General features: G+C 36.1%; 1 protein-coding gene across 3 annotated transcripts in view; it reads right to left on the bottom strand.

Moving 5' to 3' along the window:
• Positions 1–26,013, bottom strand: part of CDKAL1 (CDK5 regulatory subunit associated protein 1 like 1) — a 376,336-nt gene that overhangs the window by 111,631 nt on the left and 238,692 nt on the right. For all 3 annotated transcript variants that reach the window (XM_056482895.1, XM_056482897.1, XM_056482896.1), the window contains one exon: positions 18,457–18,602. In XM_056482895.1, coding sequence (XP_056338870.1) covers positions 18,457–18,602 — 146 coding nt within the window. The remainder of the gene's footprint in view (positions 1–18,456; positions 18,603–26,013) is intronic.

The following is a 26,013-nucleotide window of genomic DNA, read 5'->3' as shown; positions in this document are numbered from 1 at the left end:
GAAATGCATATTTGAACAGATGTGTTTAAATTACATCTCTCCGTCTATCCACACACATAAATTCAGAATAAGCGTGTGTTGATTTAAAATGCATAAAAAAGGGATTTGGAGATGCATCAAAAGTGAACAGCATCTCAATGGATCAAGGCTCGCGTTACTAAAGGTCATCCCTAAAAATAAAGTTTGAATTTATTAAGGGTTGCACCAGGGAACTGTTCTTGGGAACTGACTTAATGTTTGCTGCACTAAAGCAGCCATTGAAATTACACTAATTTTCCATGACCCATCACTGTTTAACATTAGAGCTGTCAGGCATGGTCAGAAATAATAGGATCTCAGCCATGAGTAGCAGAGAGTATGATATACTTTTTCCCAGTCTGACACAATGCTTATCACCAATACTAAATGTCTTGGGCTCTGAGGACCCATCCACATCTGTTTCAGTGACAGTCATTTAGCTCTTCACTCTGACACAGAAATCAAGCATATAAAACAAAATGATTAGCGTGCCTTTTTGGCATGATGAAACCAAATGAAAAAATTGCAAGCAGGGCTCCATTAACAAATGCTAATTAAAAAAAATAAAGGAAAAAGAAATATTTCTGAATGTGGCTTTTTACCCATCTATAATCTAGAGTCCTGCAATGTTCCAGGGACCTTGAAAATAAGACACAGTGGTCCAGAGGTCCATCTAAGCCAGCAATCTACTCCTAGCAATAGGCATCAGGAGTAGCCCGGGGAAGCATTTCAGATGTTGAGCCCTCTCAGAATCCCTTCATCCTTCCAACTGGGTTTTGTCAGAAAGATTTTTCTGCAACCAGTAGCTTTTGATGGATTTCTTCTTCATTAACTTGTCAACAAGTCTCTCCTTGAATCTAAATGCCTCCATATCAAAACCACTTGAAAAAAAAAAAAAAAAAAAAAATCTCTGGTGAGCCTTCCATTTGCTAATTCCATTTGATGCCCTCTAACTGTAATGCTGGGGGAGACCAGTAACAACTCCTTCACGTTTCCAGTGCTCTTCATGATTTTACTGATTTCTGTTCTTGCTTCCCACAATTAGCATTTTTCCAGACTGAAGAGTACCTAATTTCCTTTGTGTGAAGATCTGCCACACCTCTGATAATCTCTGTTAGTCTTTATAGTAACGTTATATTGCACATTGTAGCCTATCCTTTTTGAGAGGGGCGTTGACAGCATGTAACAACACAGGCACAACAAGATAAAAATCTCTTTAAAGATCTAGAATTTAGATAAATGATCTGCTTTTAATATTTTTTCTTTCAGGTTTGGGTTAATTTGTTTTCTAGTAAACAGATAGCAAAAAGTAATGGACCTTACAAAAGGTAAGGGACAAGAGAGAAATAACTTTTAGAAAAGAAATAAGCTAGAAGTGAAAACAAAAAGAAGGCCAGGCACATTTCAAAGACAGGCCAAAGAAAGCAATCTGGTGGCAAAGGGGAACAGAAGATGTTGTCTAAGGAGGAGTAGTAGTATGACAAGTTGCAAGACTTCAGCAGAGAATGTTAGATTTCTGTCTGAAGCAGAATCAAAAATTGATCAAGAAAAATAAATGAGGAAATAAAATTGCCAATAGGGCAGATGTTTTATTCCCAAGGTGTTGGTTTAAGATCATTTATACTAATAACTTTTGCAGCACAGAGAAAGAGAATGGCAAGTCATACATTAAAACAAAAGTTTGGGAAAAAAAAAATGCACAGCTTGAAAGAGTTCCCCGTGAACAGTTGATGGATTTAAGAGAGACACAATTCTTTCACATTACAACCTATACAAACAAATTGACTGGATATTTTTCTCTCGTAACTTCGTGAGAAATCATCACACATAAAGTTTTCCAGCTGCAAACATCAGCATGGAAAGTATTGATCAATACTGTGAAGGAAACAGCAGTTAAAAACATAGGCATGATGTGCACTAAATGCAATTTCCATTCCATTTTCAAAGTACCTAATGAAACACAACTTTTACCACACCAGCTAATCACCCAAAACACAGCGGCTTATTTGCTACATTTTTATCAACACAGTACTTATAGAAGGTGTTGTCACAATTAAACCTGAGAGTCACAGTTTTAAGAGAGCAGCAGGCAGGTTGTCTGGGGCAAGGCTTTAGCAGCCATAAGCACTCTTCCTGAATGTTAGCCAGAGGCAGTTAAATCACAGTTCATGTACTCTAACTAAACAATGCTGCAGCTCTACACCAGACAATTTTTGATGTACATTCCTATACATTCTTAAATGTGAACTTTTCAGAGCCAGTATGTCTCATGTATCAAGTATCTGGTAGGTCAAAACCTTTTACTGTCACCTCTCTAAAACTTTTTTTCCCTTAAAGAGCAATGTATGTACAGGAAAGTGGTTGCACAGAGAACTACTACTCCTATCAGCAGTTCAAAAAAGCAAATTTGAATAATAATAACAAATTTCTTATAGTAAATGTAGTATTTGGCTTAAAATTCTGATAACGTCCTCCCTACTCCACAAAGATTGAAAGCTGCTATTGTGTAACTTCAAAGTTTTTCAGTTTTATTTCATGATCCACTGGCAGATGTGACTACATGGTCTTAACACTTCAGACCCAAGTGTGACACGAGGATTGGGATGTACTCAGAACACACTACCTATATAGCTTCAGAATTATATTTTCAGAGGTAACACTTCAGACACACAAGCAATGCTATTTCCTTATTAAGCCAAAACCCATGAGCTTAACTTCAAAGAAATCCAGTATGCTTTACTAATTAAAGTATGATAAGATGAAGTTAATTATATTTCAATATAATCATACTTCAATCAGCATAATGCAATATAACTTGGATCACTGGGAAACAGAGAATTTACCTTGTAAGAATAAATTTAAAGAAATTATGAAGTAAATATTTCAAAGGGCATGCATAAAGAATCATTCATTCATTCATGTAAAAATATAATTGAAACAATATTCAGAGAGAGCTGGGCATGACTGTTAAGGTAATGGGCATCACTGGAGTGATAGTATACAACAAACATTGTCTAAAGATCACTGTCTCATTCTATTCATGACATGCACTGATAACAATCTGAATTTAAAGAAATCACACCAGAAATAATATCCTTCTTTATGAGCAATAACAGTTCACTTGGCTAACTGGAAGGTAGCAGAATGGCTGTGAGAAGTCTCTGTTTTGTTCTCAGGTATACCCAAACAGCAGGTGAGTTCAGAATACAAGAGATAATACAGGATTGGTTCATAACAATTAATTATCTATCAGTTAATAAGGTATAATTTAAAGCAAAATACTGTGGCTTCTCTTCCAAGTGGAGAAAGGGCAGAAAAACCAAATTCACCAGGAAAACAGCTCTAAAATGTCCTAGTTAACCTCTCAGAAGGATGGCCTCAACTAGCCAGGTTCTTACACACTTCATGCTTGTCATGTTTTGGTAGCAGCTTCCTTTGCACAGAATTTCCAAAAATTTAAGACCATTTCTTTGTAAAAGACAGAATCAGTTTAGAATATTGGGGTCAATGGAAGTAATGCATGCATTCCTTCAAAAGTTTTGAAGGACATTCAGATTCATACATGCACACCAAGCAACACATAGGGGACATCAGAAGCAAAATCAGGAGAAGAAAAGACAGTATTTTAAATGTAGACTGTTAGCTTGCCAATGACAAAGTTAAAACAATACAAAATCAATGAATACTGTTGCCTCAGGGAAGCTCTTACCCATTTCTCTCTGTTCAGTTCAGAGAATTACTTCACTTTCAGTATGTCACCAAGTTGGAGATACCTTAATAATGACAATTAGGACAGCTTACCATATCATTATTAGTGTATACTGTCGCAGTCAAAAGCTTTAAATAAAATAAAGGAGTGTTTCAGGGGCCTTTTTGGTTTTTTTTTTTAGGATTCTGACAGGCTGTACACAGCCACAAATCTTAAGCCATTCAAGCAGTAGCTTTTTCTGCCTAAGGGCTGGGTTACTAAGTGGGAAATTTAAAAGAAGTTCAAACATAAAATGAATAATGCATGTCAATATGAGAAGAGGTATCAGTAAATAATAATAGCAAAGCTATTAATGAAGTCCAAATAGAATCCAGGGGTTAGAAAAGATAATGAAACCCCAACTGCTCAAACAAAAGGCTGGAAGGTAGTCACCTTAAATATTTTGGTCTTGCCTGTGTCAGATGTCCTGTTATGCTGAGGAGCACACACTGTGTAAATGTATTTCTACATTGTAAAAAAGTAAAATAGCCAGAAAATGACACTTTCAAAGTTAACACACTCATACCATGGAGAAATAATTAAGGCAACTTGATGTTGTAAGTGGTTACCTGATTTGACCTGATTGAACTGAGTGACTGAAAGTTAAAAGAGAATTAGCACAAAATCTAAAATATGCTGTTATCACTGAAGAATCATCAAAGACAAAATTAAATGTATGTTTCATGAAGAATTCAAAGATATGACAGCATTCCAATTATGGCAACTAAAGCTCTTTGGCATCACTGAACCATTAACACTGGATAAGTAATGTATGAAAATTGTATTTAGGGAATAAGGTTTCTGGTAAATTTAATAGCATAGAAGATGAATAAAGATGTAACTGAGATGAGTAACTTTTTTCTCACATATAAATATATGTAATCAGGTAAGAGACAGGATCAGTACCAGCTTGGTTTAGCAACCTGATTCAAAGCACAGGAGTAATACCTAAAAATTAAGGGAAACAGACTTTCTTCTATCTTGACATGGTAAGATAAAGGCATGGCATATGAAGTTCCAGAATCCAAACAGAGTCTCTGAGGATCCCACAATTAATAAATTAGGCAGAACAGTTACTATTGAAAATGAAATAAGAATCAAGATGGAGCAAAACAAGTGTTCAAGAACTAGCACTAGTCTTGTATCAAAGAAAATTATAAACTTCAGGAAGTCGCCAAAGAGTTGGCAAAAATAAAAAAAGCAATACTTAAGAAGGAGATGGAAGAGAAGTGAAAACCTTCAAAAGCATCATTATGAAAGGACATCAGTCATGTAGTCAATCAGGAATATTAAATCTAATAGTTCTGATAAAGGAAAAAATTGAAAACTTTTGTCTAAAGGGATGAGTATAAAAAATAAGACAGAGTATCTTGATAAGCAAGACTGACAGAGATGAAAAAAAAAAGAAAAAAAGCTTCTCCTGAGGTTCCCAACATTCTAATCAGAGAACCATATTACAACTTGCAAGGGAAAAGACCTCCCCAAAAGCCAACAAATTTCTGGAGCAGGCTAAAACTGCAAAATTAAATCAAATCTATACAGAGAAAACAGAAAAATGTCTCAAATGAATGGAATAAGGTGGTTATAACTACTCAATTTTGCAAGATGAATGTAAGCTTGAATTTAATAGTTACCATGAACTCCTTCTGTTAAAACCTACTTAAATGTAATGAGTAATTTCATAAAATACCCAAAGTATGATATAGAGGGAGTAGAATACAAGAATGGAATCTAATCAATTCAGTGGAAACAGCACTGTGTGCATTCAGACCATATCACTGAAATCAATTTTATCAAATCACATAATGTTCCACAGTAGCCTGTGAGCACCAAAGAATCTGGAAAGCTTCTCAAATGCCTGCCAGGCACAACAGCGCCCTTTTGGCTCTGCAATACCAGCACAAAATATGAAGAATGCTTAGGCAGCAAGATCCACAAGGTTGGTGCAAAAACTAAATTCCCAAGCTGAAATCCAATGTCTGGGTATAATATGCTTGGCCTAACACAGACACTGGCTTTTCAACCTTGAGAAAAACAGAAGGTATGATATAAAAGGAGGTCTGAAGGAAGTGGCAAATTAGGATCATTAAGGATGAAATAGGCTGTGTCTCAAACAACTTTAACTCATTTGTTGTGGAACATGAGCAACTGATGTAAAACTACCATTTATGTAACAGCATTCTGAAAATGCTTATTCCATGTGGGTGGGAATTTCAGACATGTTTGAAGTAGGTAGAAAAACATGGACTATCTTCAGATATTATTTACTGATTAACCTTTGAGTCCATTAATGAAAAATATTTCATCCTTGGTGATCTATTTCAAGTCTTTATGATTCACAACACCTCATTTCCTTCAGTTTCAGTGCCAGCATTTAAGTTCCAGGAATTTCAGTAGGTTGGATTTTCTCATCAGATGAATAGAAGACATAGTAGTTAAGCATCTCACTAAACGTTTTTATAGTGTTTTATCTTATCAGAAAAAAAATAACATTTGAAAATATTTGAAAATATTAATGCGATTTTACAGTTCTCACTTTCAAGGACACTTGTATTTTTCTTCATTAAAGAGCAGGCAAAGACCAGTTATCTACCTACAGACCTGTTCAGAGAACATGAGTTACCATGTAATCACATGCTGGTGTATGCAAGCACTGAACTATGCTGTGTTCTATGTCAGCAGTATCCAAAGAAACATTCTCAGCCCACATCTTTCAGCCAGTAGTTCATGTAGTAACAGGAACAGCCCAGATCTCCTCAGAGTCCATTGATTAGACCTAACTGAGGAATACCAGTTATAGCATACACCAAAGTAAAATCTGTTACAGGCAAGTAAATAATCTCTCTTCTTCAGATGGACTCCTGCAGTCACTGCAAATAATCCAAGAGAAAGGAATACAGAAAGAAAGGCACATTGTGTCTCTAAATGAACCAAGACTGAAGGAGAGCTATGGCAAATGCAGCTTTTTGCTAGGCATGGTGGCACTTAGCAAACATGTAAGTGGTTTCAAATGTCCACTTCACATAAAAAAATACAAAGGTATGATGCAGAGTGCAGTTGTGTGAGGCTTAACTGAAGGAGCTATTAAAGAAGCAGCAGATGAATCCTATTTGGAACATTCCTCTCATCTACTGTGAGAGCCTGAGGTATCTGCTAACCTGCCTGAACCCTTCATCACCAGATAGATCTTCAGGGACTGCTCTTTAGGGCTCCCTAACATACAGAAGGTAAAATGCAGGCAGGATACAAAATAAGTATCTGTAAAGGAAAGCAGGAGGTTTAAGGAGAAAAGCAAGGCTTTCCTAAAATAGCTGAAAGTTGGATGTCACCTTGGAAAAGGATTTCAGAAATACTACATCAGTTACCTTGCCTTGCCTTTATGGACAACAGGAACAAAAGGTGAAACAATGAGGAGAGCTCAAATCCCTTTTTCCCTTCCAGCTAAAACGCACGCTACCTTCACAGACAAGGATGGCAGTGAACTCCCAAAATACAATGAAAGGCCTAAAACCCATTGTATGTGTGCAAAAGTTAAAAGAAAGATGCAAGATTTTAAAATCCTGTGCTCCAGAATCACAGCTAATAATTCCAGAACAATCTTGTTTTGGTGATAAAGGTAACTTCCCATGAACTGTGGCAGCCTACAAGGTGCAACAATGGCATCTCAGCCTAACTCTGAGCTATGAGCATCTATCAAACTTGCAAAGGCACCATTTTCCACAGCAAAAACATTTCTTTGGGCTGATTCAGGTTTCAGGACTTGGCAGAAAGTTGCACAAGGAGAACACACACTCTTGCACCTTGTGGTTGTGTCTCATCAAACTTTCTGGCTTTCTGTGGAGGCAATGCAGGTGCTACTGGAGTAATTCAGAACTTGCACTGTGAATGATTTCCTTGACAAAACAACACACTGAATTTAGCAAGTAAATACTTGGAAGATGCTATTGCCAGTTTCTGGCTCAGGGCTCAATTATCAGAAAGATAAGTTATTTAGATGCAATGAGTTTTTTCCCTCATAAAACAAAGGCATTTTATTTATTTATGTAGGAAGCCCATCAGAAAATTTTAAAAAAACCAAACCAAACCAAACCAAACCAAACCAAACCAAAAAACTCATTTAAGCAAATAGGAAAAGTCATATTTACACTAGATCATTAAATACATTCTTGTTTCAAGGAGAAAAAAATCCCCAGCAGATCAGAGGAAAAATCTCAGGATAGAAGTTTAAAATGAAAGGACAGACTAATACCAAGAATTCATCAAGAGTATTAGAAGAGGATTTAAAATGAATGTGAAACAAGCTTTTGTGCCAGAGTTAAAAAGTGAAAGGAAGATGCTCAAAGTTAACTTCTGGATACTCCAGAAGTGAAATGGAAGGAACAATTAATCTCTGTGTGTGCAAACTCTATGCATGGGATGGGAGCATATCCCACAGAGATGCTACATTACAAAAAGAGAATTAAAAATCCCCAGCCACTGTCTTTTTATAAACACAATCACTGTTTGAATGCACATTTAGTTCAATCAACAAAACAATTTTTTGTTCTTAAGAATTATTTGAACATTTGCCTTAAGAAAAAAAATATGTTTATTTGCATTATTAATGAAAACACAGAAATATTATCTCATCACTTAATGTCATAATTACTGTACTTCACTTAAATGCTGTCAAGTAAAAGCTGTATTTTGTGAAAACATATATTAAGAGACAGACTTCAGCTTCTGCTATTCTTCTAACGGTGAAAACTCCCAAAATACCTCACAAATTTGAATTCTGTAGAAAATATAACTAAATGATCTAAGGTAACCAGCAGCAGAAAAGCATGTTATGACTTACTGCCATTAACTCCATATGATATTTCAGATATAAACAAAGCAGGAATGTATATCTTAACAAAATCATACCTGATCTTTTATATAAAATTTTAACATTTTTTAAGACAAAAACCAGACAACTAGCACATTCTTTCTGTACATCACTCTAAAATATTCTGGCAAAGCACTAACTGTTCTGTTCACTAAGTTATGGTAAATGGCAATAAGGACTCATTTGTCCTACAGAAAGGTGTATTGGGTTTGTGTGGCAAGGTTGTGGTAGTGAGGGAGGCTGCAGTGGTGGAATATGCTAGATGGAGAAAATCTCTCCCTGGTCACAGCTGGGATTCCAGCTGGCTGCCCTAGTCATTTCTAGGATTGAGAAGGTGAGTCAGATACTCTCCAAAACCTTAAGTCAGCAGTGTGGGAGTGCTCATCTCACCGCAGTGGAAAAGTCATGCCAGTCCATTCTTCAAACCTGAACCCTACAGTCTGTCTGCCTCCCTCACTCTGCAGAGTCTGGGACAGGAGATTTTCCTTCAGCAAGCACAGGGGCTAAAAAATAACCATAGGACAAGGACACATGCACACACACAGAAATTCGGCAGCAGAAATTCAGCAGCAGCTCTATGATTGACCACACAACCCATTTTTCAGATGCATGTACCACTTCTGAAGTAAGCTGGAGGCTTATGTTGTAGTTTGTCTCCAAATAAATCCTTCAAGGCAGATAAATAGCTGGGAGTGCTCAGTATTTTTCTGTAATACAAAGCTTTATGTAGAAGACTGAGTCAAGAGCTGACTGCAAGTATGGAAGTGTGTTCTGATCTCAGAGTTGCCTCTCCTGCTGAGAGCCAGGCTCCTCCAGAGGCAACCAGGGAGGCATCCAACACAGCAAACTATAAGACAATTCATTTCTATGGCTCTGGGTTTTGCCAATAGATATTTTCTCCAGATTCAAGACAAAATGGCTACAATCAGCCACTCTAGCTCTCTCTTCTCCTATGGGAAAGGTGTTTGGACATACTAACATTTTCCAGCTTGAACTAGCATCTGAATTACAGCTTTTCAGTAGATGGATTGAGAAGACTTTACACTGCTTCTTTTGCCTTTACATATAACCATATTTGCAATATTATCCTCCTGTTATGAAGCAGTTTAACAGCTGTACTTTGTCAATTACTCCTACTAAACAAAATGACAGTTCTACATAATGATGAGAAGCAAAATAGAAAGACAAAAATAATTATAAGTGCATGAGATAAGTGATTCAGCAGTGGAAAATAAACTTTAATCTGTTATAGTCACTACTCTTACGCACAAACCTTTTAAGATTTCAGGTCTGTGATTATTCTGCCATGTAATACGAAGTTTACAACTATAAATTTCATTCTTATTAAAAAGAGGTGAATCAACAACTCCTGAATACAATATATAGACCAACATAAGATGCACATGAACACAAAATTGAGTTTAGCTGAAGTAATCTGTATCACTGTCCCCAAATGGATGCACAGACAAAACCTCTGGGTAGCAGAATTAGCACACCTCTTGAATGCAACAGTTTTAATTGAATAGCTACACTTTTAAAGAGGTTTAAAGAGGCTTTGCATATTTCCATTTCCTAGTTTTCCTCATTTAAGAAGTTTGTGTTAAAAAAAAAACATTAAAGGTACCAATCAGCTATAGAAATATTGTTTTTTATTTCCTCATTCTTTCCAACATATTTTCCCTGAAGGTTTGACAAACGTAGATTCAATCAGCACTTTTCAGCTGGCCAGCTACCACACTCATCAAAAACTCCTTTGTGCCACAGCATCCTACATGATCAGAATAAATGGCTTACAAAATCAATTTATCACCTAGTATTATGGCAAAAATCTGAAAAAATTACACACTGGAATGAACAAATACTTTTCTTAAATGTATCAAATATGAAAATTTAATACCACCATCACAATTTTCTGATGCATGCCTGAGCACTATAAGGTATATCTTGTATTTATATCTGTAGTAATTTACTATCAAAAATACTTATACATCTTTATATATGTTGGGATATGCTTAAAAGCTCAGGAGCAAGTTAAAACTGAGAATTACATGCCAAGTCAATCTGCTATTAAGTAAATTCTTTTTAAAAACAGTCTCCCCTCCCCAGGTTCTAAGCTATACGTTTCAAGACAGTGAAACACAATGAAAATAAGTATTCAGAAAGAAAAAAAATAAACTTATATTATTTTGCTTTAAAACACTAGAAAAATGCAGTATCCCAGTAAATACAAATAAGAATTTAAACTCATAGATATCAAATGTTTTAAGATTTATTTCCACTACTGCATTCCTTCCTTATATCCTCACTACAGATTTTGTATCATTACTTCCAAAGAATACATTCACATGCCTTCAGGGGGAAAGAAAAAAGGAAAAAAAGATAGCATCTTGCTACACTTAAGAAACTGAATTGGATGTACTTTACTAATTTCTAGTCTATCATCTAACAATACTCCCACATTAGGATTTTACAGAAGAAAACTGCAGATGAGGCTGCTCAGAAAAAGGAGAGCCTAATCATAACTGCATACAGAGAGCATCACTCCAAGCAACTTCACTACTTGGTTTTATGTAAAAGATTTAGCCAGCTTGTAAGCCAAATATAATAATCACATGAAATTGTTTTTACATTTAATAAGGGCACTTATCTTCTCTTTCCAGCAATGATTCATAAAATGATTCCTCCAAATTTTGGCCAAAGCAGAGCATCACAGTGGTGTGACCCCAAAGGATTTGAACTGAAACTGCCCCATGTACCCACTGAGTCTGCACTCAGCAAGCTGTGCTCATCCTGGGCACTTTATTTCCCAGGCTTCACCCTCCAGTTCTTACTATGAGAGTCAAATTGTAACCTGAGAACCAGAAGGAAAAGAAACCCAAACTAACCCTCTCATAATGATTCTCTTATCTCCAGAAAAATGTGTTATGATTTAGAAGAAAATGCTGTAAAATGGGAGTACCCATAAGCTTGCATATCCTGCTTAAACAGGTCAGTATGCAGACCCAAATTCCTCCAAAATCCAAAGAGACTTCATATAAAAAATTACATAGCATAGAAATTTTGAATTCATAGTGTCCTATACAGTATCTTCCCCCAAAATAAACAGGTTAGAATTATATTTAGTGTCAATTAGTCTTCAAGGTAGTCTGTAAATTCAGAATTATTTTATGTTAATATTCCATCACATGATTTGCTTGGGACTGCCGTATGCGTATATTCCTCACACATAAACTGACAAGATGCACAAACAACAGGATAATTGAGAGCTGACTGCCCAGAAAACTCCAATATTCTTGATGCATTTGGCATGAAAGACTATGGCTAGCAAATGGTGACTAGTAATTTATAAAGTGGAAAAAGATCTAATCCTGTGAACCATAGCAGTAAAGAGGTCTCTCTATGAATTAACTAAAACCTGATACACCATCTGTAGAACAGCGAAGACAAAGATTAAGAAGGTGCAGATGTTGCCTTCCTGCCTTCCACTCCCTCTCTAGGAAAAGTATATCTCCTTGCTAAAAAGTAATGCTGCAGTAGCATTAGCTGGGAAAAGGGCAAAGTGCCATGCAGGCTAAAATGGAAAGCCTACCCTCCTAAAACAATATTTAGCTTGGTTGAAGTCATGCTACAGTTAAAAAAAAAAAAAGAAAAAAAAAGCTATCCTAAAAAAAATACCTAATGTTTGTCTCTCCACAGTAAGTTCTAAAGAAAAGCATACTTTTGAAATATAAGGTGATGAATGCTGATGTTCAAAATATCCTGATGAAATTATAGGATCTGCAACTGTTCAGCACTTTTGAAACCTCTCACCTACTTACACCTCTTTCCAAGACAATGTGAAACAAATGCAGGGCACAAAGGGTTATAAACTTAGCAAAGTTCAAATTTAAATTTCAAGACAACTAATGAGAACTAATCCTGTGATAAAAAGGAGCTTGTTCATCAAAAGCTACACCATGAAGCACTAGGGCCAAGTCTAGACACAAACTTGAATGTACCTTTGTGCTGTAGGATGAAAAACACCCATGTTCCAGTTTTTGGTGCGAATTCAACACCTTTTAAAGGCACTCAATTAATTCAAAACATAAGAAAAAAAAAGAGACACATTTGGTAAAGTGATTACTTCAGACTCCAAGAGCAGACAAAAGACAGAGTAGAGAGAAGAGTCTAGAGACTGAGGTATAAAATTACAGATAAGTACCAAGTACACTCAGCAATTTCTTAGCAGAGAACGTCATAAGGATTTTAAACAGATGACATTTGCATTTGCAGTAGTCAGACTGACAGAACAGATGTGCTAAAACCCATTAAAAAAAGCCCAAATCTGAAAGACTTGTCAAGGTTTGTTAGCGACACGATTTGCACGTCTGCAAAAGGAGCTCTACGAAGTCTCTCTCTGAGAAGCAGAAGTGCATTTTGAGAAAGAAAATGAAACAAATTCACATTGTAAAAAGTGAGGGAGTTGCTAAAGTCTACTTCATAATTACCTCCAATTTTAAAGTGAGTAGAAAAAGGTATATAAAAATAGTAAATGGTTATTTTAAAATTACTCTTTTCATTGCCTTCTGATTCTACCTTCAGTAAATGTCACGACAACGTGATGAAGACAATATTACTGCCACAAAGCTCTGGGACAGCTTTAAAACTGCAGGTTGTCTGAAACAGCTGCAGATTTAATGATGACTCATTTAGCTGTTTATCTTCCAATGAAAACATAGCAACATTCACAAGCTTACTATATAGACATCTTTCAGAATAAAGTTATTTAGAGTTACAGGTTATTTATAGTGTTTGTAATTTCCTTGATCATCCAAATGATAGTATTTGGAAACAAACTTTTGGGAAGATGTTCCTTTATTATTTCAGTCAAAGGTGGCTTCTATAAAGTAGAGACGATTTTTAAGCCTCAGACTTGTGAATGGCAAGACACACACAATAAATATAGAAGAAGACCATGATAACCAGTTGATTGTTCACACAAGCTCTCATTATATGTATTATGATGCCAAAAATAAAAACAAAGTCACAATAGAAGACTGGAACCTGGGAAAAAAAAATATAGCTTGTGAAATTGTTCAGAAAGGCAAGAGCAGCCATACTGAAACATACTGGACAAAACTACACTGAGAAAGTGGACTGTGAAGAGCTCCATTCAGACACACAACTATTGCTGTTAAAACCACTGTGACTAGGAGAAGACAACAGCAGGATCCACTTTGCTCCCAGTCACGCTACTCCACCCTGCAGAGCCTAAGTCACAAGCAGATGCAGCCTGGCTGCCACTGCAATGAAAGAGACAAAGTCAAGTCAGATCAAAAGAAATGCAAGACAAGACAGCCCACCCCAAACCCTTAAAAACAGAATTAGGAGTGGCCTAGGGAGGCCTAGGAAGCTACCATTTGTTAGCTTAACTCCTGGTAAAGCAACAGGGATGTAGGAAGCCCAGGACTGTGTAACACCTTCTCTCAATTTGGACAGTATCTCTAGTTTCTTGGGACATCAGGCAGTTGTCTGCAACTGCTGGGCAATTAGGTCTTCACTTTGCACTTGAGTGAGTAATTTCCTTCCAAGTTTGTGATTTATTTTCCACTGCACACATCTACTACTTTAGGTCCTTTACTGCCTTTTTCCAACTGCATGTAATTATGTACCTACATATGCTGAAAAATCAAGGCTTGATTACAACTAAAGGTAATAGAGGCTCTGAGAGGCTTTAGAGTAGGTGTGATTTTAATGGAAAAGGGAGAACTAGTGAAAAGAACTTTCTGCCTGACAGACCAAGTTTGCTGGCTTTCTGATGATCTTGGAAAGCTCCAATGTTTCCAGTCTGAATTATAAGACAGTCTCAAATGAACAGCAGCAGATACCCACAATTAATGTTATGCAACTATCTCAGAACACAAAGAAAAACAAACTGGAAGGCAAACACAGCTTTTCCTCAGAATTACACTGTTCTCCAAAACAGAAAGGTAAAGTGTTTCAATCTAGCTCTAAATTTCCCTACTTTTCTGTTTGTCTAGATTTTGGGTTTCCAAGTCTCTTACCAAGCAGTAGTAATAGAAGACATAAAAATAAACTTTGATGAACATCAGAATCACTTCACAAACCAACAAGATGAGAGAATTTAGGCTGGGCAACAGAAGCAAACGACACTTGGAAAACACATTACCAGTCTAAAGACTTTTTAATGGGTATATATTCACATTGCTGATTATTCAAGCAATTACAGAATATGACATTCAGATCTCAGGTTCCTTTAACTAAAATATATTCCAATTGTTTGCTTTTATCATCAAAAGTAAATTTCAGGAGATTAAATTTCAGAACTTGAAGATAATTAAAGCTGTCTTGCTCTTTTTGCAACTACAAACATTACTGTTCAGAAATATAATCTATACTGAATCTTGAAAGTTGAGATGACTTGAAAAACAACTCACGTTTTGATATAATGACACCAAAAAGAAGACTTTCTGATATGACTAAATTGGTCTCTGGACTAAATTTACTTAGCAGCAATTTCTAGAAGTCCTGGATTTAGTTGCAAACACATTGAAACTAATATTTCATGCAGGAATCAATCCTGTGAATCATGCCTGCAGACTATTATTAGTCCTTAGAAACCACAGACCAGGGCACTAGCCCTTACTTAGTCCCTACAGACTGTGTACAACCTCTAAATTAATCAATACATCCTCACTTCATGCTGTTGCTCTCTAGAACAGTTTACAAATAAATTCTCAGGAAAGATATCTATATCTATATATCTATATCTATATCTATATCTATATCTATCATCTGTCTATCTATATCTACATATTAGCTCTCCAGATATATTTAGATCAAAGTATAACTGCTCAACAGTATTTTCCTGAATAGTCAAACTTACTGAAATTTCAGTGCAAAAAAGTGCAAAATATGATAGAAGGAATTTCTAAAAAAAGTATATAAGAAGCTTCCTGTATTTCAGCTTTCACATCTAATGGATTTGCCTTTCTTGCTTTATATTCTATATATTTTGATATTGATTTCATATTAAACGAAAATGTTGTCACCTGGTTGGGGAGAGTGGCTGTGAAATACAAAGAGTTGCATATCAAAAGCCAGCACTAGAACATCAGTACTAATTTTAAAAGTTCATTTATATTTCTCATGCCTGCAGAGTCCTCAAAAAGAGGAAAAATGTGACATTTCTCTGTGTCCAGAATGCTCCATTCATTCTAAAAAGTGAGTTTCAATACAGAGAGTAGTCTGTCTGAAGTACTTGGAGAACTCTAACTTCTCTATAAGATAGTCTGTGCTCAGCAAGATATAAATAAATGCCCACTCTGAAGAAGATACCTCTGCAGTCACCCGTGGCCCTCCACAGGAAGGAAAAACTTTTTTTTTTTTTTCTTGGCAAAAAAAGGCCCAGAGTGTTTTGTTGATTTGATTGAAAAAAAAAAAAAAAAGGTTCAGAAATCACTGGATAAATCTTTGGGGTTCCAAAACAAAAACACTACATGGCTGTTTCTTTTCCTTTTTGCTTTATTTTTACTTGCTGGACTTAATTTTATCTGCTTAGATGTCTGAATGCAAGTTATTAAACTGTTAACCATTAGCATTCTTTGATGCACAGCTTTACTTCTTCAGCAGGTCAGCCTATATAACTATTGCTTTAATAAAACTTTTGGTGAAGTTATTATCAGAGCAGATGTCACATTCTAGAGACAAAGGTGACATCTGGAATCTACTGATAAGTTCTTGTACATTTTGTGTAGGAAGGTTCTAGATGACTTTATGGCCTCAGCAAAAGAGGGAGGAGATATAGGGGGCTCTACTTTTGGTTTATTTTACCTTTTTGATAAATGAGAGATAGAAATAATCCCTTTTGGCTATTAAAGTAGTTCAAGCACATATTTAATTTTAGCTATTCTGGCTCTAGGCTCTGGAGTTGTCTGCAGCCATGTCAAGTTCTGGCAAATTTTGTGCTGAGATCTTTATGGGAATATCTACATGGGAATGTAATAGCTGGCTGCTGTCACAAGAATAAAGTCTAGAGATGCAGGCTCTATGCTCTTAAGTGCAAAGAAAAACTTTGTATTTTACAGATGAGCACATGTTCAAACATCCAAAACATTTTCTCTGCCTTGTATAGCTTCTTTATCCTGCTGCCATATGGTACAAAGATTTTTCAATCTTAATAGCTGGAGACTATTTTCTAAGAGGAACTACTAGATAATTTGGTATTTTCTTAATAAGCAGGACAAATAAAGTTTATTACTCTTTAAAATCAAGACATCAAACCAGTTTTCTTCCTTGTTAAGTTCACTACAAAAAAGCCCTAGAAAAAGACATACATTACTGTATGCTCAGTGACCAGCTGCTTTAAATTTGGGTATTAAGTAATTCACTCTTTTCTGTGTGCAAGAGCTGAATGATTTAATAAATCTCCATATGCCCCAACATGTGCCAGCTATACTGGGTTATCGAAAATCCAGCTGCTGCTATGATAATAGCTGCCAATGCTGAAACTACTGAAGAGAATAATGAATCAGCTTCAAGTCAACTAAGACATAAACTGACACAGTTCCATTTAAGATACGTGGGAATACAATACATCTGTTAATTAAAAACTAGCACTGATCCATAGTCACATGAAATTTAGTGCCAAGAATTCATGGGCATTGTTTGTGGTGGAAAATTAATGCAAATCAACCTGTATGAAGACAAGCAGCCCCATTTCCATCAGTTGTCCTAGATGCATAGGAATGTCCTATAAATTACACATTCAGTTTGCAAAACAGATTCTATTGTGTCACAGTTGGCTTTCTTTATTACATATTATAATTCCCATGCAGCTATTAGATGACATGTTTTACATAGCTAGACTTCTGGATTTCTCAACTATCATTAAAAAATTATTATGAAAATTATTATGAAAATTTGATTGGTTTGATGTACCAGTATTTTAATGCAAGGTAAGAGTCAAAGTACAATGCCACTGCCCTTAAGCCACATAAGAACACAAACAAAGGAAGCAGAAATAGAGAAACAAGGCGTCAGAACAAGGCAGCCAAACAAGGTGTCAGAAATTATTCTCCAGACACATTTTTTGGAAAATCAATGCAGAAATATCCATCAAAGTATGTCACTATTAACTTTTTGAAAGCTAAGAAAATACTTCTTTGGATATGAAATTATTACTTGTAGTTACAAAAGCTTTGCAGGTAAATGTAACTTTCATCTTGGTGTCAGCATAGGTAAATACATTAATGACACATTATTTAATTTCTCACAATTAGCTCTGTTGTTAAGGGAAACAATTTTGAAATTAATCTAGAACTCATCAGTCCCCTAAGCAAGAGTGTTATTACATTGATGTAAATTTACATAAGATATAGGACACAAAATACTTACTAGGACAAACAAACACAAAACCAACCCATTTACATTTGCTGGAGCTGGATCATCTCTAGTACACAAAGCATGCAATGCTCAAAAGCCACATTAAAGACAACTTCAGTAACTTCAACTTGAAGCAACCTATATATAGTAGTTTAGGTACAAAAAATAATTTAAGAATGCATTATTTGAAAAAGATTAGGAATATATTGACAAATTAAAAGCATGTCATGCAGAGATTTAAGATGCTTATAAAAGCTTGAGCATAAGGGCCAACCACATCAAGGGGCTTACAGAAAACTCCAAGACTTTGAAAGCTTAAAGAACCTCATTTTTTTCAAGTCTTAATTATGAAGTTGCAAATAATTGTGTTTTCAGCCACATGTTCTAGACATTTCAACAAACCCAACATTGTCATTTTCTCAATTATTAGTAGACTTACTTTTCTTTAAGGAAATCCACTACTTGTTTGAAGTCTGCCACACAATATTCTCTTTTCATGTCCATGAGCACACTGTCAGAGGCTGACTGGACTGGTATGTGCAGAAAAGCATATACTCTTGGATGATTCAGAATCTTGGCCATTTCCTACAAGTTATTAAAAGAAAAAGAAGCTTTAAAGCATCATGAAAATAATACAAAAAAGCATTTAAAGTAATATATGGGGCAAGTATTAGTAGTAATACTTCTAAAACCCAAACAATATTGAATTGCCTCAGTCCCATTTGAAACAGTAGGGACAGATGAAAATACCTGAAAGCAATTTTGTTTTAAGAGATAGTAAGAACAAAGTGATGACATTGAACTTCCTTTGATAGGGATCACATTGCCTATGTAGTATTGATTACACAATTAAAAGAAAATTTTAGAAGCAAAGTTTTGTGAAAATTGGTGATTTCAGACAGTGGCTGCTTTCAGAAGATGGCAAGGGTCAGCTGCTTTCTTGTTGGAGTGAAGTAACTTCTCAGATACCAAAATGAGAATGTCTGTAATTGGAAAATCCCTAAAGTTGGCCAGTTGCTAATTAAGGTATACCTCATCACTTGCAAACCTACTCCAATACTGGTCTGAAATATTACCTGTGTTACTTCAGAAAAAAAGGACAGAAATTAAAAGTGTTTGGGTGTAAAATTAATCGAATTAATCAGGGACAACTTAAAACTAGAGTGATGGCTTGGAAAGAGACATAGGATGTTAAACATTTTGTACAAATGCAAAATGTCAGGAAAGAAAAAAAGTAAAGGTAATAGCAAAATTCAAAACCAAACCTCCTAATGAAAGCCAAACCAAACCCCCAACAGAGGCTTGGCAACGTGATGGAATGTGAGACAGAGAATAGAATATGGTGGTCTGATTTCTCTCATTTTTATTATTTAACCACTTAAGGACATGCAGTAAAACAACAAAGTTTAAGTACTTTTTTTTAAGTTGAGACCAACCAGCATCAAGACTGGGTGCAATATGGTACCATAATACTTGTTAATCTTTGTCCTGCAACAAAGAAGTGAACTTGGATAAAGAACCATATTCCATGAGCAACCAGGTCTTCACATAGAGTTTTCCCTTTCTCCCTGTGCTGTGGGCATAGAGGAAATGGTCTGGGACTGAGCACTGCTCTTCTGCCAGTGCATTCTGTGTGCTCCAGTCAGGTTCACTCAGCCCATTTCTCCTGTTTTCTCTGATGGCACAGATACTGTCTGACAACACATGCTGCTGCCATATTTAGTTTTTAAGATGCAACTATTTACAAATTCTTTCCAGACCATTAATCAGCAATATCAGTCACGCATCTAGATTTTCTCTCTGTATTTCTACAAGGCTGGCCTAGATTGTTCAAAGAGAAGGCAGACATCCTCATGCCTTTTCACTTGCAGGAACACAGCTTTTAAAAGCACTGATTTTTAGAGCAGGAAGAAATGCTCTCTTGATACTAACTTTTCATCTGACAAACATATGTGTACAACACCTGAACTCTATCAAATCACTTCTGGAAGCAGTTTTGAAAGTTTCTGTCTAAGATCCTATTACATAAATGTCTAAGAGAGGTGGTTACATTATCCAAGGCACCAGCTACTCCATCTCAGGTATGTAAACTCAATTTGATCCACAGAATTGCACACAATTTGATACACAGAAAGGCTGTGTGCAGTGAGCCTGGCTCTCAGTGGAAGATGGACATAGCTGGTTTAATGAAAAAGAGCCCATTCATCCACACAATTTTTGTGTCCAATTCAAATGGAACTATACTTATCTGTGCCCTTAATAATTGCAGATGTTCAGCTAGAATATTTTTTTAATGGGATTGTACAGAGTAAGTACTTAAAACTGGAAAACATTTTTTTTTTTAAGCTTTAGAAAATTCTGTAAATGTAATTTATATGAAGCATCCTTGTAGTCATCTGTGATTTTTCTGTTTATCAGTAATCAAATATGTTCCTGAAATATGGGAAATATCAGCTAAACTTAAGCTATGGACCACAAGCCTATTATTCTGCTTATCTCTTGGTTCCAAGTATTTCATTCTATCTTCAAAAACAGATTTATGATATATGGAATCAATAAAACTCGTGTTTCATAACATGTTTCTAAATCTGCCAAGTTCTTAAAAATAACTCTGCCTATGACATGGAAAAAAAATTCTTTGCCACTCCTCTCAAATTTTGCATCTTTTGACAAATAGACTTTTTAATATGAGATCAATTTGTGAATTCTTTTTGAAAGTAATAAATTATAATTAGAATTTCTAGATACTCAAGTGCTATTTTATTCTAACTTCTGTAAGGCTGAGAATCATCTGATAAAACAAAACCCCAAACAGATCCACTGCATCTCTTGTTTGTTTGTGACAGAAATACTAGATTTTAAAAAACCCTACCTTGTTTTAACCACAAAGTTTTGATTTTTAAGGTCACAAATGTGGAAATTCTCTAATTATATGAAAATGTTGGCTTTATTTCTCATAGTCACATTAAAAAAGGAAAAATTTGGGGTGAAGTATGAAGAATGAAACCAAACTGTCTCACAGTTCATCTCTTTCAGGGGGATTTGGCCAAGAGGGAGAGTTTGACTTCACTTCCTCTAAGAGGAACTAAACCAATGGTGTCCAACAGCCAGTGTTAAACAAGACTAATCAGAACTGCTTCTTCCAGTTACCCCCCATGCAAAAGAAAGAAAACATATGTTTTCTGCAATCACTGTTGTTGATCATTTTCAAGATTAAGAACACAACTGTTGTCATTTAAAGCAATTACCCTTGGTTCTGTACTAATGGGACACAAAATGCCTGGCATTAATAACTGAACTTTTCAACTATCACTACAGGTCCTTGCATACAGTAAAAGCTACAGCTGTAAGCTCAAAAACATTATTGACTATTCCACTGTATCATTTTGGGTGAGAAAGATACTCCATATACAAAGAACTGGCATTCATTAGAAAGTAAATAACTTGTCTTGTGTATCAGAAATTCACATCAAACGCACACACGGTCTGTCTGGGAACACTAACACAGCCTAGCTGCTGTGGTCATGGGTTTCAGGGATGTTCTGGACAGTCAAAGCTCCTCCTGGAGATGAGGAGGTTGCAAGTACCTCTTTATCCTGTGAACTCCTTTCCTTGCTTGCTTTCTGTATCTAAAGCTACACAAAATACACTGCATGTGCTTTGAATCAAAGGTCCTACTGACAAACTGATTTAGCAGCAGGTACTTGAGCATTGTAACGATTAACTTTTTGAATTTAGCAGAACACAAACTAACACAAACCAAAAGTAAGACAGCAATAGCTGATGACCCATTGTTTCATTGGCATTCACTTTTAAGTACTGATGGTACTTAAATTTACCTTTCATAACAAGAAACTCTGAGTGAGCTCTTCAGAAGGAAACAGAATAATAAATAAAAGTTTTGCATGATTGCATCAGTCTTCCAAACTTTGCACTGTTCAGCTAGAAATATCACATTCTAACCTGTAGCTTTAAGGTAAACTGTTCCAGTCTTACCTTTATCCTCTCTACTCCTAAAATAACACTGAAGTTCTTTACCACATAGGTTTAATTAAATTACAACTACTCTGCACTGAACAGTCATACTTAGTCAATGCTGACAGATTTTCCCATACTACAGATTGCACACAGTATACCAGATTTCATCACTGAATAAAACTATCGGTTAATATCCCGAAGAGTATTTGAAGTACATCATGGGCTAATGCATATTTGTACTTCACTGTGTCTCAATATTCTAAGCTTAACATCTGTTTCCTGTTGGTTTTTTATAAATATATATACTTATTTTTCTCTAAAGTGCTTTGCATTACTAGGTATAATTACATATTTCAGTTAGAAGAAAAAAAAATCTAGAATTTTATTTCCATCTGGAAACAATAAATGAACAACATTTTGAAACTATATCACTGTGAAAGAAACTTTCTGTCTTTCATCACAACTGAAACGGCTGATTGCCTTTTCTCACTATTCCCTGGAATCTGATAATGTGTCTATGAATGAAAGGATGCTCTACAAAAAAATGAAATTTCATGTAGGAACTAAAAGGTCAAAAAGTAGCACAATTTGTTTTAACCTGACTCTACAAAAATAGGTGTCATCTACATTTAGAAAATAACAATGTAAGTGAAACATCCTTTTGGATACTGATCACATATGAAATATTTTTTCCAGTCCTTAGCAGCTGGAGTACATTAGAACACAAAGCACTCTACCAGAAAGATTTCTATGTAGTCAGTGTATTTTATCCTAGCAATTACAATACACAAATTTAACCACCTAACCAGAAAATCACACCTCCTGTTTGCAATGACACCACGTGCAACCACAGAAAATTGCAGAGACAATAAACATCAATATCTGTGCATCTCTATGTTAGTACCAGCAAGCTGTTCAGACAGCAATTCTTTCCCCTTACCTAAACCAGGCAAAAATCCAAGTATTTGAATTCTGTCTCGTGTTTGAGTCACAATAATGTGAATAGCTTGCTTGCTAGCAAAAGGATTTTGTTCTCTGCCAGCAGTGAAGCCCAAAGAAACCCTTGTCCACATGAAAACATGACAAAATGGCATTTGGTCAAAACTTCATCCCTTTGTGGCAGGTGTTAGTTTGGGATATGTCACGAGGGGTGTCTGCTGACTGTTGTCTTTCAGAAGCCGAGTGGTGCCACCACCAGCACAGTCTGGATGAAAATCAAGTGGCTGTGGCTCATTTTATAAATTCCTCTGCTGCAGTGCAGCTCAGGAACAGATGTGATTTTGTGATGCAGGCAAGGGAATGATGACACAGTTATGATCCAGTCTGGAAAGCCCGGAGCAGTTTTGTTAAAACGAACGCACAGGGAACTCTCCCCCCATTCCCACCCCCTGTGAGTAATGGGGCTGTAAAACACCAAGAACATGTGAAATGTCCCTGAGGACACTGGCTGGAAGGCAATGCCTCTCCCACACCTGTGCATGAACTGGGGGAGATGTACTTTAGCCACATGATGGGCAAGCTTAGTGGCAACCCCTACCCCACATAATATGACATGACATGCTCAGGTCTTTATCCTGTTATTAGCATAAAGGCAGGTCACACTGAGGCAGTTAGAAGCCCATGCAATTCTAGCCAATGTAATTTGAACCTTAAAATCAAATCTTTGGGTTGCCAGATGGAGGGCAAAAATCTGTTTTGTCATATGGGAAAAATGCCTTCTACATTACCAAACAGAAAACTGGTATTAGCTCAGGCCACCCTTGGAAGTGGATATAAACCAGACTGCAAGCTGTGATTTGCTGATAGGAAAACCAGCCATGAGAGCCATATGCTCAGCCCTAGCTGTTCCCAGCTGTTCTCCTAGGTGTGGGATATCTCTACTGTTTCCAGCCTCAGAAAACTGACAAACTATAGCTAGCTAAGCAACTTTTTCCTCCCTCACAGCTTAATATGTATTAACCTAATCCCTTAAAAAACCAAACCATGCCACACTAAAACCACCTAACATGCCTTCAAGAGCTTGTCACATCTTCCTTTATTAAGCAAGAGCACAAGCTAACTCGAGTTCCTGTACAAGCAGTGATATTCAGGTAATATCACAACACAATAACTATATTCCACAGTCCAAAGCTTCAGCTTAAGTTTTTCACATCTCTTCCCATGAGTCAGTGCACAAAGGAAACACACAGCACCAAATACACTAGGCACCTGATTTGTAGACACAAAAATATCAAGAATTCTCCTATTCTGTTAACAGGTGGATATGGTTCTTCCCAAGATTATACATGGTTATACCCAAGAATAAAAAGAAACTTCTTGCACAGTATCATTAACTCCCACAGCACCATTAAGATGTCTTAAACCTTGGTTCCTGAAATTCTTCACAATAAGCAAGCTGGCATCTCTATCATAATCTGCTTCCAATATTAAAGCAGGACTGACTTTACACCAGGTAAAAACATTAAGCATCAGCATCTCCATTGAGTGGATTGCTTATTACTCAGCCTGTGATAAGCCTTGTGAGTCTCCACATCACCAAAACACAGCTGGTTCAGTGACACCTTCACCACTAATGCCACACTAATTTCCGTGCACCATGCAGGAAATGGTTCAGTGCTTTCAAAGATAAGATCTGTTGTTGTTGCTGCTGCAGCCATCGTTACCATCCTAAAGAGTTTTGTGGAGCTTCAGAGTGCTGTTTGTCCAGTTCCAAATATTGATTCACTTTAGGGTAAAATGTACATTCATTAGGGTTAGAGCGATGGTTTAATGACTTAAAACCAGCCAACCAAAGACCTAATACAAATTCCTTGTGAAATTATTAATTCTGACATGCAAAAAAATACACATTTTTTTGTTTTCCCTATGGTCTCCCTAATTTCTCATCATTAAGCACTCCTCAAATGAAATATTTTTTTTCCAGAAGTAAATAATACTCCTTTTTCCAATATGTATTAGAAACACATATTGGGAAGGTCCCTAAAAAGAGGATTTATTGCAACAGCACACTGCTACTTTAAATAACTCTCTATCTCAATCATACTTTATGCTAATAAAACCTTGAAAATTAATTAAAGCATAGAGAGGCACACACAATAGGCAAGTAGGATTGTCACACTATCTTTTTGTCTTCAGAAAGCTGAATGAGTGAAATGAATTGCTAGTTTCATCCATACTATGAATTTGTTCTCCAGCTCAAAAATGAGAATCCCATAGGATAGAAAAGAATTGATGGTTTCTGCTCAGAAGGAAGTCATAGAATGAATTGCACACCCCTCCAGAGCTCATCTGCACCAAGACAAGGCAGCGCCAGGAAGCCTCTCTATTGTTTCACTTCATTTCAAACAAGCAAGTATGATATCTAAAATAGCAACTGCTTTAGCAGGTTCCAGTGGAAGGAAGATAGTGGAAGGTTTTAATCAAAACTGAAACCTTTAGGCAAATACTACCACCTTCTTTTGTGAGCTGACCCAAATTTCATGGTAAAACAGAATAAAATATTCCAAACCATAATGACGAGATTTGTATCATAGAATTTACATTCTCCAGTAACCCTTGCACATTTAACAGAGCTAAACCAACTGAATTCAAAGAATGAGAAGAGATTTTACATCTTTTCCTCAATTAACAGTGCTACAAGAACCCAAAGCAAATATTACTGTGTGGTTTTATTAAAGTTTCTAGAACACAATGTATTTTCTTTTTCTCATTTTGAAATAAAATCTTCACCTCAAGAAAATCAACCTTTTTTTTAAACAAATGCCAAAGCCTAACGAAGCAAGCAGTCTTACTGAAGATTATGTAGATGATGCTGCAAAGCACAGGGAATGTGACAGCTCATCTATCAAAGAAAACAAAAGGGTTTATGCATCTAAACTAAATAGAAGCTTTTGAAACAGCATGGAGAGTAGCTGGTAGAACTTTACTTATTATAATACAAATACCTAGGAAAGTGAGATGTTATTTGTTTAACAATGAAGGCAGAAATATTAAAAGAAGATGGCACAGTTTGTTATGC

This window comes from Oenanthe melanoleuca, chromosome 2 (assembly GCF_029582105.1).
Source record: "Oenanthe melanoleuca isolate GR-GAL-2019-014 chromosome 2, OMel1.0, whole genome shotgun sequence".
In the NCBI taxonomy this organism is placed as follows: domain Eukaryota; kingdom Metazoa; phylum Chordata; class Aves; order Passeriformes; family Muscicapidae; genus Oenanthe; species Oenanthe melanoleuca.
The sequence above is the reverse complement of the archived record's forward strand: the minus strand, read 5'-3'. Positions and strand labels throughout refer to the sequence as shown.